General features: G+C 33.2%; 1 protein-coding gene across 10 annotated transcripts in view; it reads left to right on the forward strand.

Moving 5' to 3' along the window:
* Positions 1–14,689, forward strand: part of LOC111871956 (kinase D-interacting substrate of 220 kDa B) — a 194,108-nt gene that overhangs the window by 163,758 nt on the left and 15,661 nt on the right. For all 10 annotated transcript variants that reach the window (XM_023865387.2, XM_023865389.2, XM_023865392.2 and 7 more), the window contains one exon: positions 3,634–3,772. In XM_023865387.2, coding sequence (XP_023721155.1) covers positions 3,634–3,772 — 139 coding nt within the window. The remainder of the gene's footprint in view (positions 1–3,633; positions 3,773–14,689) is intronic.

Below are 14,689 nucleotides of genomic sequence, written 5' to 3' on the forward strand. Positions count from 1 at the left end.
GAAGATGAATATACTAATTCCCTATTGAATAAACGTATGACCGGTCTGTTCCTAGAAGTAGATCCTTTTCCATGGAAAAATAATACTTTGGTCTTGTCAGTGTTAACAAAAAGTTGATTCACATTAAACCAACTTTCTAGTTGATCAATAACCTTCTTGATTTTTATATTTAAAGAACTAAGAGAGTTATCAGTGAACAATATATTAGTGTCATCTGCAAATAGTACAACCTTAGCCTGAGGTATAGCATGTGGCAAATCATTAATGAATAATAAAAACAACAGAGGACCCAAAACAGATCCCTGCGGAACACCATGTTTAATTTCCTTAAGTGACGAGGTAAAGGACTTAGAATAACAGGATACATGGTCCTGGTGATAAATTTCTACATATTGGAATCTGTTCGTTAGATACGAGGTCATCCACTCATGGATTTTTCCTCTAAGCCCATACAAGTCCAATTTAGTAAGTAACCGGTCATGGTTTATTACATCGAAGGCTTTTGTAAGATCTAAAAATACGCCCATGGCAAATCGTTTTGAATCTAATGTTGTCAAAATGTCCTCAAGAAAAGACTGCTGTCAATGCTGTCATATGCAGCTTTGAAATGTACAAATATATAGTATGTGTATATTCTTTCATCTTTTCCAGGAATTGTCTGACTGAATGCAAATGGTCTGAAGTGGACTTTCCAGGCCTAAATCCACACTGATAATTTCCAGTACTTGTCTCTACAATGAGTTTGTAGTCTTTGAAATAGTGTAACTGAGAATATTTTATATGCCATGTTCAGCCAAGAAATACCATGATAGTTTTCACGCATCATTCGAGCTCTCTTTTTTTTATAGATAGGGCATATTAACCCTTCTTCCCACTGAGTGGGAAATATTTCCTCTTTCCATATCTTTTCAACGAACTTCTGTAACCTATATTATATTTAAGCATCCTGTTGCACCATACACTTCTATATGTAATAATACAAATGCCGTCGTGAATGCAACAATTTATTTGGTTGTAGTTCTTTGTCTTTTCTTCCTCTACACTATATTTTTTGGCCGTAACTGGTCATCATCAGGTGTATTTTTCACTTTGTAGCTGTCACACTGCACACAATGCAAAATCTAAAACACCAGTCTGTCAGTTTTGTCAGTTTTGTTTAAGATCTCGCCAGCATACGCTCGTCAATTTGATTTTAGAATTCCAATTTAAATTGGAATTCTAAAATCAAATTGGAGAGATTTTAAACAAAACTGACAGACTGGTGTTTTAGATTTTGGATTGTGTGCAGTGTGACAGCTACATAGTGAAAAATACACCTGATGATGCCCAGTTACGGCCGAAATATGTAGTGTAGAGGAAGAAAAGACAAAGAACTACAACCAAATAAATTGTTGCATTCACTATGGCATTTGTATTATTACATATAGAAATTCTATAACCTATTTGTAAGATTCATTTCATCTACTTTTAAAAGGTTCAGCATTCATCCCATCTGGTCCTGAAGCTCTGTTATTTTTTTTTAACTGCAAAATTCATCTCCTCCAAAGTAGGTAATGGTATTTCCCAACTTCATCAATAGATGGTACTGTCCACTGTGGGGAATTTTCAACTTATTCTCTGTCAAATCATACAGATTTTGAAAATACCCCTTCCATCTGTTCAGGATATCAGCTTTATATGAGAGAATGTCACCATCTGTACTACTGCAACTGAATGGTTTAACCTGGAAGCCATCCCTCATTCTGTTCACTTGCTTGTAGAACTTCCTACTATCATTTTTTGTATCATATTCTTGTAGCCGTTTAAGTTGTTTTTCATAATAATCCTTCTTTTTCTTCTTATGGATCCTTTCCCCCCCCCCTTCTTGCATCACAGTATTCTTCTCTTGCTACTGTACTAAATTTCCTTCGAAGCATACTCTTGGTATTTCCTATTCTCCACTGTCACTTGTTTACACTCTTGGTCAAACCATCCATTCCTGAAGTCCCTTTTAACTTTCCCAATACTTTCCTCTGCTGCTGTTTTAAGAATTGTTTTCAAGTTGATCCACCCTTCTTCAATTGTCACTCCTACCTATGCTCATATTCTTTCCTAGACTCTTGTCTGTTTTAAGTTGCTTATATTGTATCTTATTGTTTTCCCTTTTATAAAAGATGGACCAGAATGAAACAAATCAAATGTTTTCTCTTTATTCAGAACATATTTTGACCTGCTAATTTTTGCCCTTATTCTGGTATCAACAAGATAATGGTCAGAATCAGCTTTTTCACCCTTATAAGTCCTCACATCTGTCATATTATTTGTATGTCTTGTATCAGTCAGTATGTGGTCAATTTGATTATTTGTTGTACCATCTGGGGACCTCAAAGTTGCTAAATGTAACTTCTTGTGTGGGAATGTAGTACTCCCTATTACCATATTCAGGGCACTAGCCAATTCAGTTAATCTCAATCCATTATCATTACTTTCTTCATGCAGTCCACAATTCCCAGCATCAGATCTCTCTTGATCTTTGAACCCTACCTTAGCATTAAAGTCTCCAAGAAGAATCGTAGTGTCATTCTTTGGGCCCCCAATAACAACTCTTTAATATATTCATTTTTCTTCTCTGTTGGTGCATGTTCACATACTAAGCTTATGTTATTAAATCTTCCACCAACCCTCAAGGTACACAGTCTGCGATTAATAGGTTTGAAGTCACTTATTGAATGTTTTATTTTCTTAATTTACTATGAATCCACATCCAAATTCATGTTTACTTTTCTGACTGCAGTAGTACACACTGCAGTTTCTGTTCTCCAAAACACCTAGTCCAGTCCAATGAATTTTGTGTAATTCTATTATATCCACCTTGTAATGCTGCAGCACTTTTTCAGGTTGTTTTAAGGCTCCTCCTCTATATAGAGTCAACACATTCCATGGTTCCAATTCTTAATTCATTTTTCATGCCATGTCACATATTTTGATACATCTGATATCTCCAAGACTGTCATCCAAGGTTTCCTAACAGTTTAAGTTTTTAACAGGGTTGAGGTTGTCAGCCTCATGCCCCAACCCCGGGTATTTCTTTTGGTCTGGCCTATCACATTTGACCCATCCAGCATGGGAGACCCTACTGGTAACATATGTTACCTCTGGGATGGCTCTCAGGTTCATTTAGGCATGCATGCCCCACCACTGCGACAAAATAGAGATACCAGTAGTGAGGACTCTTAATATTTATTCAATTCATTTGTCTTGTTATGTGACTTCTGCAGTGTTGCATTTCATAATGGCCTACTGTCCATCATGCTTCACCTTTTGGCACATTATCTCAGCAGTTTATATATAGCTGCCAGATACATTTCCTCTCTTTCACTTATACTTATCATGGGCTGAATAGGAATACAGTTTAAGTTAAATTGACATATGAAAGAATGAAGGGAGATTGTAAGTGAGTGCCTCTGGAATATTTTTGCCTGTACCCTGATAAAGTCCCTGCATATTTGGTGAAGAAATATAATTAGTACAAAAATCTCATAGCAAATAATTTTAGCATTGCTGATTAGAATGTAATTATTTTAAGTTATATTAATGCAACATTGGTGTCACTCTACTCCTGACAGCATTGTGTGTGTTATGTGACTGTTACAGGTGACACTTGAAGAGCAGATGATCTGTGGTGCCCTGCAGACGCTCAATGAAGAAGCTTGTGAAGATGTCATGGAGGAAACTGAGGAAGAAGCAGAAGCACCATGTAAGGTTACAAGCTTAGGCCCATCATCTGAGTTAGGTGAGTCATCAGTCACCATCAGCTTGAGGACCAGGTCTGGGGACAAGGATGAAAATGCTTTAGTTGACATCCACAGGATGAAGGATTTGATTTGAGATGCTGTGCATTATTTCTTCACACATACATGGTGACATTCACTGTTGTTACCAGTTTCATTACCATTAACACCATTAATTCTGTCACTTTTAATATTGATAATACTCATATAATTGAAATTATGGATGTCAGTGATGTTCCTTCCAGTTTCTAAAAATCCTTACTAAAGTCATTTGGTTTATAAGGGTCCATACCTATTTAATTTCAACTCTACAGGTATGCACTCTGCTTTTGGAAAATCCTGCACTTAATTATATGTCAGTAAATTGATTCAAGTTATAGACTATGGTATGTGGAACACGTTTATGCCATCTGTAATGAAGGTGTTCGAATCCGTGACATGGGAATAGAAACTCGTCTGTATGTAAAAGAAGTTTTCCCCAATGAGTATCCTTTTATGAATATTTGTATGTAGAAATAAACAGTCTTGCCTTCTGGACCAAGTCTGAAGATTGTCAATGAATAGAAAGAAGTTCTGTATCTTCAGCTTTACATGAGATTTATGAATGTGGTATATTACATGGAAACATGAACAAGTAAGTATGAAAATGGCTGCCTTTCAACTGTAGGTGGACAAGAGATTATTTTTGGTTGTCTGCAACTAGAAACTGCATCATATAAGTTTTTACCCCTGTATATTTGCCATATCAATAGTGCAATATAAGTTTAGGCTCGTAGATGAAACGATTGCGTCAGAATGACTATATGAAAGTATGATAAATCTTGTAATTAGTAATGTTCTTCAGAGTATGTATCTCATTTCTGCACATAATTGTCATTCTGTCATTTTATATTTTTCACCTTCTAGCATCACTGAAGATCTCACACTGATTATATGCCCCACAGAGATGTTGATAGAGAATCTGGTTTCCTATTCATTTTCTGTTAATCATGAAAACTTGAAAATTCTAAATTGGTCAGTATTTAAATCAGAATTATTGTCACTGCTTCTTAATTTATCAGGCAGTTACTTGTTTTAGTTTTTTCTCAGAATAGCACTCTTCACTCCGTAAATTCAGCAAGCCCCACCTTGATAACAGTCTGGTTAACTGGAGTTGGTTTAATGTAGAAACTTATTTTGTCATTTCTTTCAGTTTATAATTAAACCAATCCTTTGATTAAATAGACTGGTTCTCCCTAAGCTCTTTAGCTTAATTTTTATTCAGATTTCCAGGATTAGAATTGTATTCTATGTATTATACTGCAATGATAAGCCGGGACCAAATTACCAGTTAGTTTGAATGTTAAGCTTCGTTAATATAGAAGTAGATTAGAAATTTATGCTAATTTTTAAGAACTGAATGAATGTTCATGTATGCCTAGAAGATTTTATCCAGAGATAGTATATATAGATTTGCTTTTTATAGAGAATATTATTTTTGTAAAATAGTTGTGCTTATTTGATAGCATCAAAGTGTACAAAGTTCTTGTTGGATGCAGAAAATTGAAAAACTAAGTATCTTCTTTGAATTTCTCAGGTTCTGTATACTGTACATGCACTTTCAGCTGTCACATAATTAAAGCAGAGCTGTGCGAGATCAGTATTTGTACTTAAAAACAGATTGCTTGTAGTGTCTTTATGCCCATTGTACCCAGATATGGGCTAATAAAATATTAATTGCTGAATTGCATGGTGGATTTTATTTGGAATGAGACATGCTTGGGAGTACTTTGTTGTAATGTATGGGTAACACTGTGTTTGATAGTTGCAATAAAGACACTGTTAATCATTGAACTTGATCCTACCCTGTCGTTTATAATGTAACTATAGGAAGTGCTTACTAGATGCTTAACCTGCTGTTTCAGTATGTACTTCTTGCTTTATATTCTTGAATTTTCTTCCTTAGATGCATACAATTTAATGTTTATTATACAGAAAAGAGTATTGAAAGAAAAGTACACTGTATAGTATGTGAAATTTTGACACAATTGAAAACGGTCAACCTTATATACATACAATTTTCCGTCAATAATGCAGCTATTTATTTCTTCATTCACATTTGCTTTCGCTATTAACACAACATGTTCTGCCCCAAACGGCTATCCTCAGGTGTCCATTATGCCAAACCTGCTACACTGCACTGAGTATTGTCCATTCCACATGCCCATACCTGAACATTTTGTAAGTAAATTGTTACAATGAACTCAACTGTTATGCGTTAAAATCTTACATGTTACAGTTCACTGCATTTAAAATCAATTAAAAATCGTTTAAATTTTTAATTGTCTAAAACTCCTAATTCCACCTCACAAGGGGCGTCATCCACTTGTCTAAGGAAAACACGTTACAATATCATTCATCAGTTTTTTACCTTGCGGTGGCTCACTCTTTTCATCTGCAAGCCCGTTGTTATGTTTTTCCTGTAATTTTGCCCCTTGCTTGTCCATTGTTCCCACAAGAAGCATATAGTGTTGTCTTCTCACTTGCAGATTGAAAATGGCCACTTAATCTTTACAGAGTTTGTATTGAATTTAAATATGATTAATGTTCACCATTCGTATACATGGAAAAGAACATTTGATATGCAATAAATTTAGAAATTTTATAGGGTCTATATGTGATGTTGAAGACCGAGAAGAATATGCCTGAAATGACTGTGAAAATGGCAAGAACAAATATTTTATTTATTTTTCTTTTAATTCACATAGTGGGGGGGTGGAGTTCAGTTGGATCCACTCAGCATGGCAGCCACTGATTGGCCTGTTGTACCTGCCCCGGACGATTATGATGATGGAAAATTTGGTGGAATGAAGATTGGCAGGGGAAACCGAAGTACTCGGAGAAAAACTACCCCAGCGCCACTTTGTCCACCACAAATCCCACTTGACCAGACCCGGGTTTGAACCCGGGCCACCACGGTGGGAAGCTAGTGACTAACTGCTTGAGCTATGGCGTGGCCAATATTTTATGTTAATAAGACAAACAGGTTCCATATCAGACATTTTCCATGGTTTCAATGAGGGATCAGTGACAAAGTAAACCTATGACATATCAGTGATTGACAGTTGGCAACATATATCCTAAAGAATTGGAGATGTGTGAGGTATGCTTAATATTAAGATATTTATATTCATATATTAGTGTCTATAAGTATTTTTGCATTGAGATTTAAAATATTATAGTCACTATTTTCAGACATGAGAGCAAGATTATGTATGGATTTCACAGCAGTATTGAACATAGATAATTCAAGATCATAGGATGGCAACTTTCCATCATTTTTAAATTATGTAATGAATTATTTGACAATTAATGTAATTTTGGAAGATAGCTGGCAAAATGAACCATGTTATTAAAACTGTGCTGCATACTTGACATCTAATCTGAATCATTTTTCAGACGGGGTCGAATTATAATGAAGGTTGAGCCTCGATTTATTCCAGTAATTATGTTTTAACATCAGCCTACAACATCAGAAGTGATGGTTAAATTTGTTTCTTTAAATAATGCCTTTCTTTAACATTTAATATTCATTGAATTGGGTAGTCTTTCATTTGTGTATTCATGTTGAATGTAATTTTCATACTGTCACCATCGTAAGCAATATCAGAAAGAACAGTCGACTTTTCCCCCTGCCACTACAGAACATCAGCAGTCAAACATGGGAACATAAGGTAGCACCAAAATTTGTCCATGCAATTAAAATTGCCTAGTTTTATAGTGGGCATTGCTGTCAAGATAATATTGGAAAAACATTTTCTTTCTTCACACTGCTTTGACATGGTTTTTGTTATGTGTGTAGGTATATTTCATTTCATTTCATTTATTCACCTTCCATAAATCCTGTCGAGAGTACAGTTATTTCTGTCATGTTAACTATTGTATATTCTCATATGTCATACCAAAACCAGCAGTTTTCTGAAGTCTGGTCTTTAACTGAGTAGGTTGGTTTAGCAGTACTTCATCCAACTAGAATATGAGAGGTACTTGTTTCTCATTTCAGTCTTATAATTAGTTTCCACGACTAAGATTTTCCTGAGCTTGTCTGGATAAATGCCTAGGAATCACCTTCAGATGGGGACCATCAACATTCATTCATATTCATCAGCATAACTCATTTAACACTATACAAGCTGTGCTGTTGAAGCAATGCAAGTGAATAGCCAACGAGTGAGTGTTAATCCAGCTTTGGGTTTTGTGTAAAGTGATAGTTTAAACTGTTCAATGCAGACCAAAATTGAATTTAAATACTAATAGCAGATTAGTTCAAACTGTTCAATGAAGACAAAAACTGAATTTAAATACTAATAGCAGTTTAACTCCGATTTTTCTCTCAATCTGATGTTAACCATATGAATACAGATGAATGTTCTTAAAAAGAAGTTTACTACTACATTTATATGAACAACAACTTTAAAATGCAAGCTGTTTAAGGAAGATATCAGTCTGATTTAAAATTATGCAGAAAGCATGTATGCTTTTTCTTTTATCATTACAGGCTGTGATTTCATCCCAGGAGCTCTGTTAGTTTATTGCATGCATTTCAAATTTCAGATTTGTTTTGAATTCTACAAATACAAAGTAGGAAGCCTGCTGGATACAGAATAAGTCATACATCTTACAATAAATGTGGAATTAATTATCAGTTCCAAGTCTTGTTTTATAGATAACAAAAGATAAAGAATACAAAAACTGCAACATTAATGACCAACTTATAAATCAATTGAATAATTACACTGAACACTTAAAATATTGGCAGTAGAACATGTAAACATTTGTACAATGTTCTACTGATTACAGCAACGACGAAATTGGTAAGTAATCCTCAATAAACACATAAAAAGCAATTATAGACACAAAGGATTTACAGGTTTATGAGTTCATGAAGAATAATTATTAGTTTAATACAATTAAGAGTAGTTAAAAAACGAAGTATAAAGAATTTAAGAACACAGTGAGTATGGAAAATATTTTTAAAATATAGTATCTTTAATTACACAATTAATTATTAATTCTTGGTCACAATTTATAAATATAAGTATAAAAAACAGAAATGTAATATTAATAGTTAACAGAAGATCGGTTGAAGAACATCTTCTGAACACCCTGCCACAAATGAAATGCCTTAGACATTTATGTACTATTGTTATACTGAAGATAATAAAAATATTGTCATGTGTATGGGAGTACGCATAGTGAAAACAATGGTTCTGGTATAGATGATTTGATTTATTAGCACTTCAATTACAAGTTCTCTTAATCACACTAAATACAGCACTATCACTAATTTACACAATTTATAGTGCACTGTTGCACACACACTGGGAATTTCAGTTTCCACTAATCCTCTCCTAGCAAGAGATCTCAACACAGAAACTAGCACTTCAGATCACTGTGCAGTCTTCTTGCCATTTTTTGTTCAATCACCCCGAAACCTCAGAACTCAACTAATACTTACTCACTCCTCCAGCTTACAACTGCCCAAAAACGACCTTTGTTGTCCCCTGTAAACCTTCAGCACAGACCTACAGAAAACACATGTTATTCCTACCCAGCAAGTTCGTTGGTGCACTGACTGCTGCCTAGGAACAAGCTATAAACATTTGCCCTATTGTTTTGCATGTGTATAATTAATTTTACACAGAACTTTTACAAATTATAAACTTGCAAGTATAATTATTATTTATATCAGGATTATCAAAGTTATATAATCATTTTAAAATAAAAGAGAAAGTGAAATACAGTATGATGATAAATGATTAGTTGTAATTTTAAATAATAATACGAGTATTGACCATTAATTTATATGTTGTCAAACAGCAGTCTGAGGATGCTTTACTTTGCTTACATACACTCCATCATGACTTATGGTATTATTTTGGGGGTAATTCTCCAGATAGTATAAAAATTTTTAGGATACAAAAAAGGCTAATAAGAATAATGAAGGACTTGAAAAAAAGAGATTCATTCCGGGAAATGGAAATTTTACCTTTGTGTTCTCAATACGTGTATTCCCAGATGCAATACATTGTAAATAATAGACACACGTTCTTAAGGAATTCTGAAATTCATAGTATCGGTACTAGACAAAACAAGTGACTGTGTTTCTGTGACTAAAGTTCAAAGGGGAGCTTATTACTCAGGCATAAAGATCTTTAATCACTTACCTGTGAAACTCAAAGATTTATCAAATGATAAGGGAAAGGAAGAAGACAGGGAAAGTGAAAACCTGGGTGAGGGTGAACAGATAATGAGGACATGTGAAGGTGTTGTAGGTGGGGAGGGCTCTGAGAAACAACAAATGTCAACAGTAAGATTTAAAGAAGCAATGAGCATTAACTCAAATAAATGCAAATTAGGGAATAATATAATAGATACAAATAGCAAAGATAAGGAGATACCAAGTACAATGAGTGGAAATCCACTACAGAACCCGATTCCAAATGGTAAACGTAGTAGACAATCTACACGTAATAAAAAAGTATCAATGGTAAGAAATAAAGATTTTTTATGCGAAATATAAATCTAGATAAGTATGATAAAGGTAACTTTAAGTCAAATAATTGTAATGTAATGAATCAAAATAACTTCATAATTTACCACCAAAATATTAGGGCTGTCAATAATAAAACAGAAGAATTAATATTAGATTTACTTCTGAGCTACCGCATGTTATTTGTTTATCAGAGCATCATTTAAAAGAGTTTGAAATAAACACTATTACTCTGAACCAATATGTATTAGCTAGCAAATACTCTAGGAAAAATTTTAAGCAAGGAGGTGTATGTATCTTTGTCCGAATGAATATACAATTTACACATATAAACAATATTGTTACATGTAAAGAGAAAGATCTAGAAATGTGTGGTGTTCAAGTGAATTCACCAAGTATGTACATAATATGTATTTATAGGGCCCCAACTGGTGATTTTAAGTATTTCTTGGAAAATTTAAACAAATTCCTGAACAAATTGTACAAAAACTCAAAAAACATAATAATACGTGGGGATGTGAATATAAATTACCTGGTGGATACTAATTACAAACCAAAACTGGATTTGCTACTAGCTTCATACGGGCTATATAGTACAGTTACATTTCCGACTAGTATTTGCTCTAACTCATCCACAGCAATAGATAATATTTTTATTAACAAATATAAAAACAAAAGTTTCAGTGTTCTTCCATGGGAAAATGGATTATCTGATCACGATGGGCAGATCATTATAATATACAATGTTACATATATAATGAAGCAAAATCAGAGGTATACCCGTAGGGTCATCAACGAATCCTCTTTATTAGACTTCCAGATTAATCTAAGCTATGAATTATGGGATGATATTTTTGTAGATAGTGATGTGGATACAATGTTTAATAACTTTTTAATTACTTACCTTAGGATTCTAAATTCTTGTTTTCAGATCACAAAATCACAAAGTGTAGATGCTAGTAAATCATGGATAACCCCAGGAATTATAAAATGATGTAATAAATAAGGGAGCTCTATATAAAAATTAAAAGCAATAATGATTCTAGGTTAAAAGAACACTATAAAATATATTGCAAGATATTAAGTAGAGTTATCTCAACAGCAAAAAAGTTATATCTGAACAGAGTCATAAGAACTTCCAATAATAAAACAAGAACAACCTGGAAAATTATAAAAAACATGACTGGAAATAGCCAAGCTTCTACTGATGTGACTTGTTTAAATATAAAGGGTAATATCACTCAGGACTACAAAAATATAGTAAGATCATTAATAACTTTTTTTAGATATAAGCAATTCTCCGAAGAAATGGACAAATAATACTGTGGAAACAGATAAGAAGTTCATGGATTATTTATACACTTCATTTCCAAAACCATCTCAGAAATTGGTATTAAAAGCAACTAACAGCAATGAAATAGAAGAGATAATAAGATCTATAAAACTCAAAGCAGCTTGTGGATATGATGGAATTACTACCAAATTAATAAAAGCAAGTGCACCATATATATCATCACCATTAACTTACATATTTAATAAGTCATTGTCTACAGGAATATTCCCTGCTCGATTAAAATATTCTGAAATAATACCCATACACAAAAAAGGGGATAAAACCGACATGTCTAATTATAGACCTATATCTTTACTCCCAATCTTTTCTAAAATTTTTGAAAAAGTTATATATAAAAGAATGATTTTCCACTTAAATACACATAACCTGCTAACGCAAGAGCAATTCCGCTTTAGAAAAACTCTTCAACTACATTAGCTACTTATAATCTAATGGAGAATATTTATAGGGCTTTAAACAACAAATATATAGCGGGTGGAATTTTTTGTGATCTGAGTAAGGCTTTTGACCGAGTAAATCATGATATATTGCTATCAAAAATGGACTTTTATGGAATTGAAGGAGCTGCTCAGAAACTTATAAGATCCTATTTGAGAGGAAGATACCAGAGAGTAATTTTGTATGAAAATGGGAGTAAATGTTGTTCTGAATGGAAAGAAATACAGTGCGGAGTGCCTCAGGGCTCTGTATTAGGCCCAGTGCTCTTTTTACTATATGTAAATGACTTACCAAAAATTATATCTGACCTATCCAAACCAATATTATTTGCAGATGATACAAGTATCCTTATCTTTGATAAGAATCCTGCAACATTTAAAATTAGAATAAATAAATTATTTGAGATGATAAATGAATGGTTTAGGAAAAATGAGCTAGTAATAAATTATGAAAAAACTTATTTTCTACAGTTTAAAACTAAAAACAGTAAAAACTTAAATGTTCAAGTTAGTTATTTAAACAATCAAATTCCAAGTATTTCTAATATATCATTTCTGGGATTAAAAATTGAAAATTTTTTAACGTGGGAAAGTCATATTGATGCAGTAATTGATAAGTTAAACAGATCCTGTTTTGCAATCCGATCAGTTAAATCCTTTTTACCACTGGAGACATTAAAAATGATGTATTTTTCCTATGTACATTCTATAATAACGTATGGATTAATATTCTGGGGTAACTCCCCGCATAGTATAAAAGTGTTTAGGATGCAGAAAAGGATAATTAGGATTATAACAAATACAACAAAGAGAACATCGTGTCGTAGTTTGTTTCAAGAATTGGATATCCTCCCCCTACAAGCTCAATATATATTGTCGATCTCTCTGTTTGTCATAGTAAATAAGGAATTGTTCACATTCAACTCACAAATGCATAATTGTAGTACCAGATCTATCTGTGATCTGCATTATCCGCAAACTAGTCTGACACAATTCCAAAAAGGAATATGTTACATGGGGGTAAAGATCTTTAATCATTTGCCACCAAAAATCAAATCTATGTCTAATGACTTGAAAAATTTTAAAATTCAGTTGACAACATTTTTATTGCAAAACTCTTTTTATACAGGTGATGAATTCTTTAGTAACAAATTTGCCTAGAAATAAGGATAATAGCATAAACAATTTTAATATTGCATAATTTTATGTATAGTGATGTAAGACTGTTTTTTTGATATAAATTTAACACATGTTTTTTATCTATTTTAATGATTATAAACTGTACATATATATTTATATTTATATTGCACTATAGTAACTATGTGACTGGTTCTATATCTATGTATATGGATTTATGGAATATACAATAAATGAATGAATGAATCAATCAATCAATCAAAAATCTTTTGCGGCAGCCTTAAAGGGATTCTTATATGCTGGTTCTTACTACTCACTGAAAGAGTATTTTAATTATCAAACTCTTGAAACATAGATGTTGAAGTTTGCATATCTTTTTTAGTTCTTTTAAGTTTCTGGTATGTTTACCTGTACTTGTCTCTGTTGACAAGTGCCCCTTGGAGTATATTGTTGTAATTTGTTGTTGCATAAAAACAATCTGTATATCTCTTTTTTTTTAATACATTTGGACAAGTGCCCTTTTGCACAGTTGATCATGTATCTTTGCAGAGTGTATTAATTATCACTGTATTTTTACTTCGAAGCATAAATACTGAATTGTACTTGTTTCTTTTATTACTTTTCTGGATTGTCAATATATTTTTTTATTTGTTTTATTCGCACGTTATACAATTTGTTATGTATGTTGTTGACAAGTGCACTATTGCACAGCTGTATGCATATACTTAATGACGGTAACTACATCCGCTGGAATTGTAATCCTTATGGACATATGGTGGACTAATAAATAATAACATACTAATTTTGAATGTTACATATTTGAAAATAGTCTTCTAATGAATGAAATCAATTTTCATATAAAAATTTCTTCAGAATCAATTTCAGTCTTTTAGAACTGGGGCAGATATTGACTCTGACCGCAACTTACTGGTTGCCAAGTTTCAAACCAGGTTGAAGAAAATTATAAGATTTCAAAAGCGCAGACCTAGATGGGGTTTGGAGAAGTTGTATGCTCAAAGACAAAGCATGCAGGAGACCCTAGAAGAGAAACTCGGCGCAATTGAAGGTGAAAGCGGAAATGCTGAAGTGCAGTGGAACAAATAAAAGAATGCATGTTAGATATTATCAGTGATTTGGTTGGTAAAGTTGAGAAGATGGCAAGAAAACCATGGGTTACACAGGAGATGATGAGTAAAATGGAGGAGCAAAGGAAATGGAAGAATGTCAACAATGAAGAAGGCAGGAGGAAATACAGGAGACTGAGGAATGAACTGAAAAGAGCCATGGACAGGGCCAAAAAGGAATATCTTGAGAAGATATGTAATGAGATTATAGAATTTCAAAGAACAGGACGTTATGATTTGATGTACATGAAGACAAAAGAACTAGGATGGAAAGAGAATCATGGGATTCAAAATATTGACATCGAAGACTCCCAGGGGAATAGAATAGTAGATCA

The sequence above is a fragment of the Cryptotermes secundus genome, unplaced genomic scaffold, assembly GCF_002891405.2.
Source record: "Cryptotermes secundus unplaced genomic scaffold, Csec_1.0 scaffold30, whole genome shotgun sequence".
In the NCBI taxonomy this organism is placed as follows: domain Eukaryota; kingdom Metazoa; phylum Arthropoda; class Insecta; order Blattodea; family Kalotermitidae; genus Cryptotermes; species Cryptotermes secundus.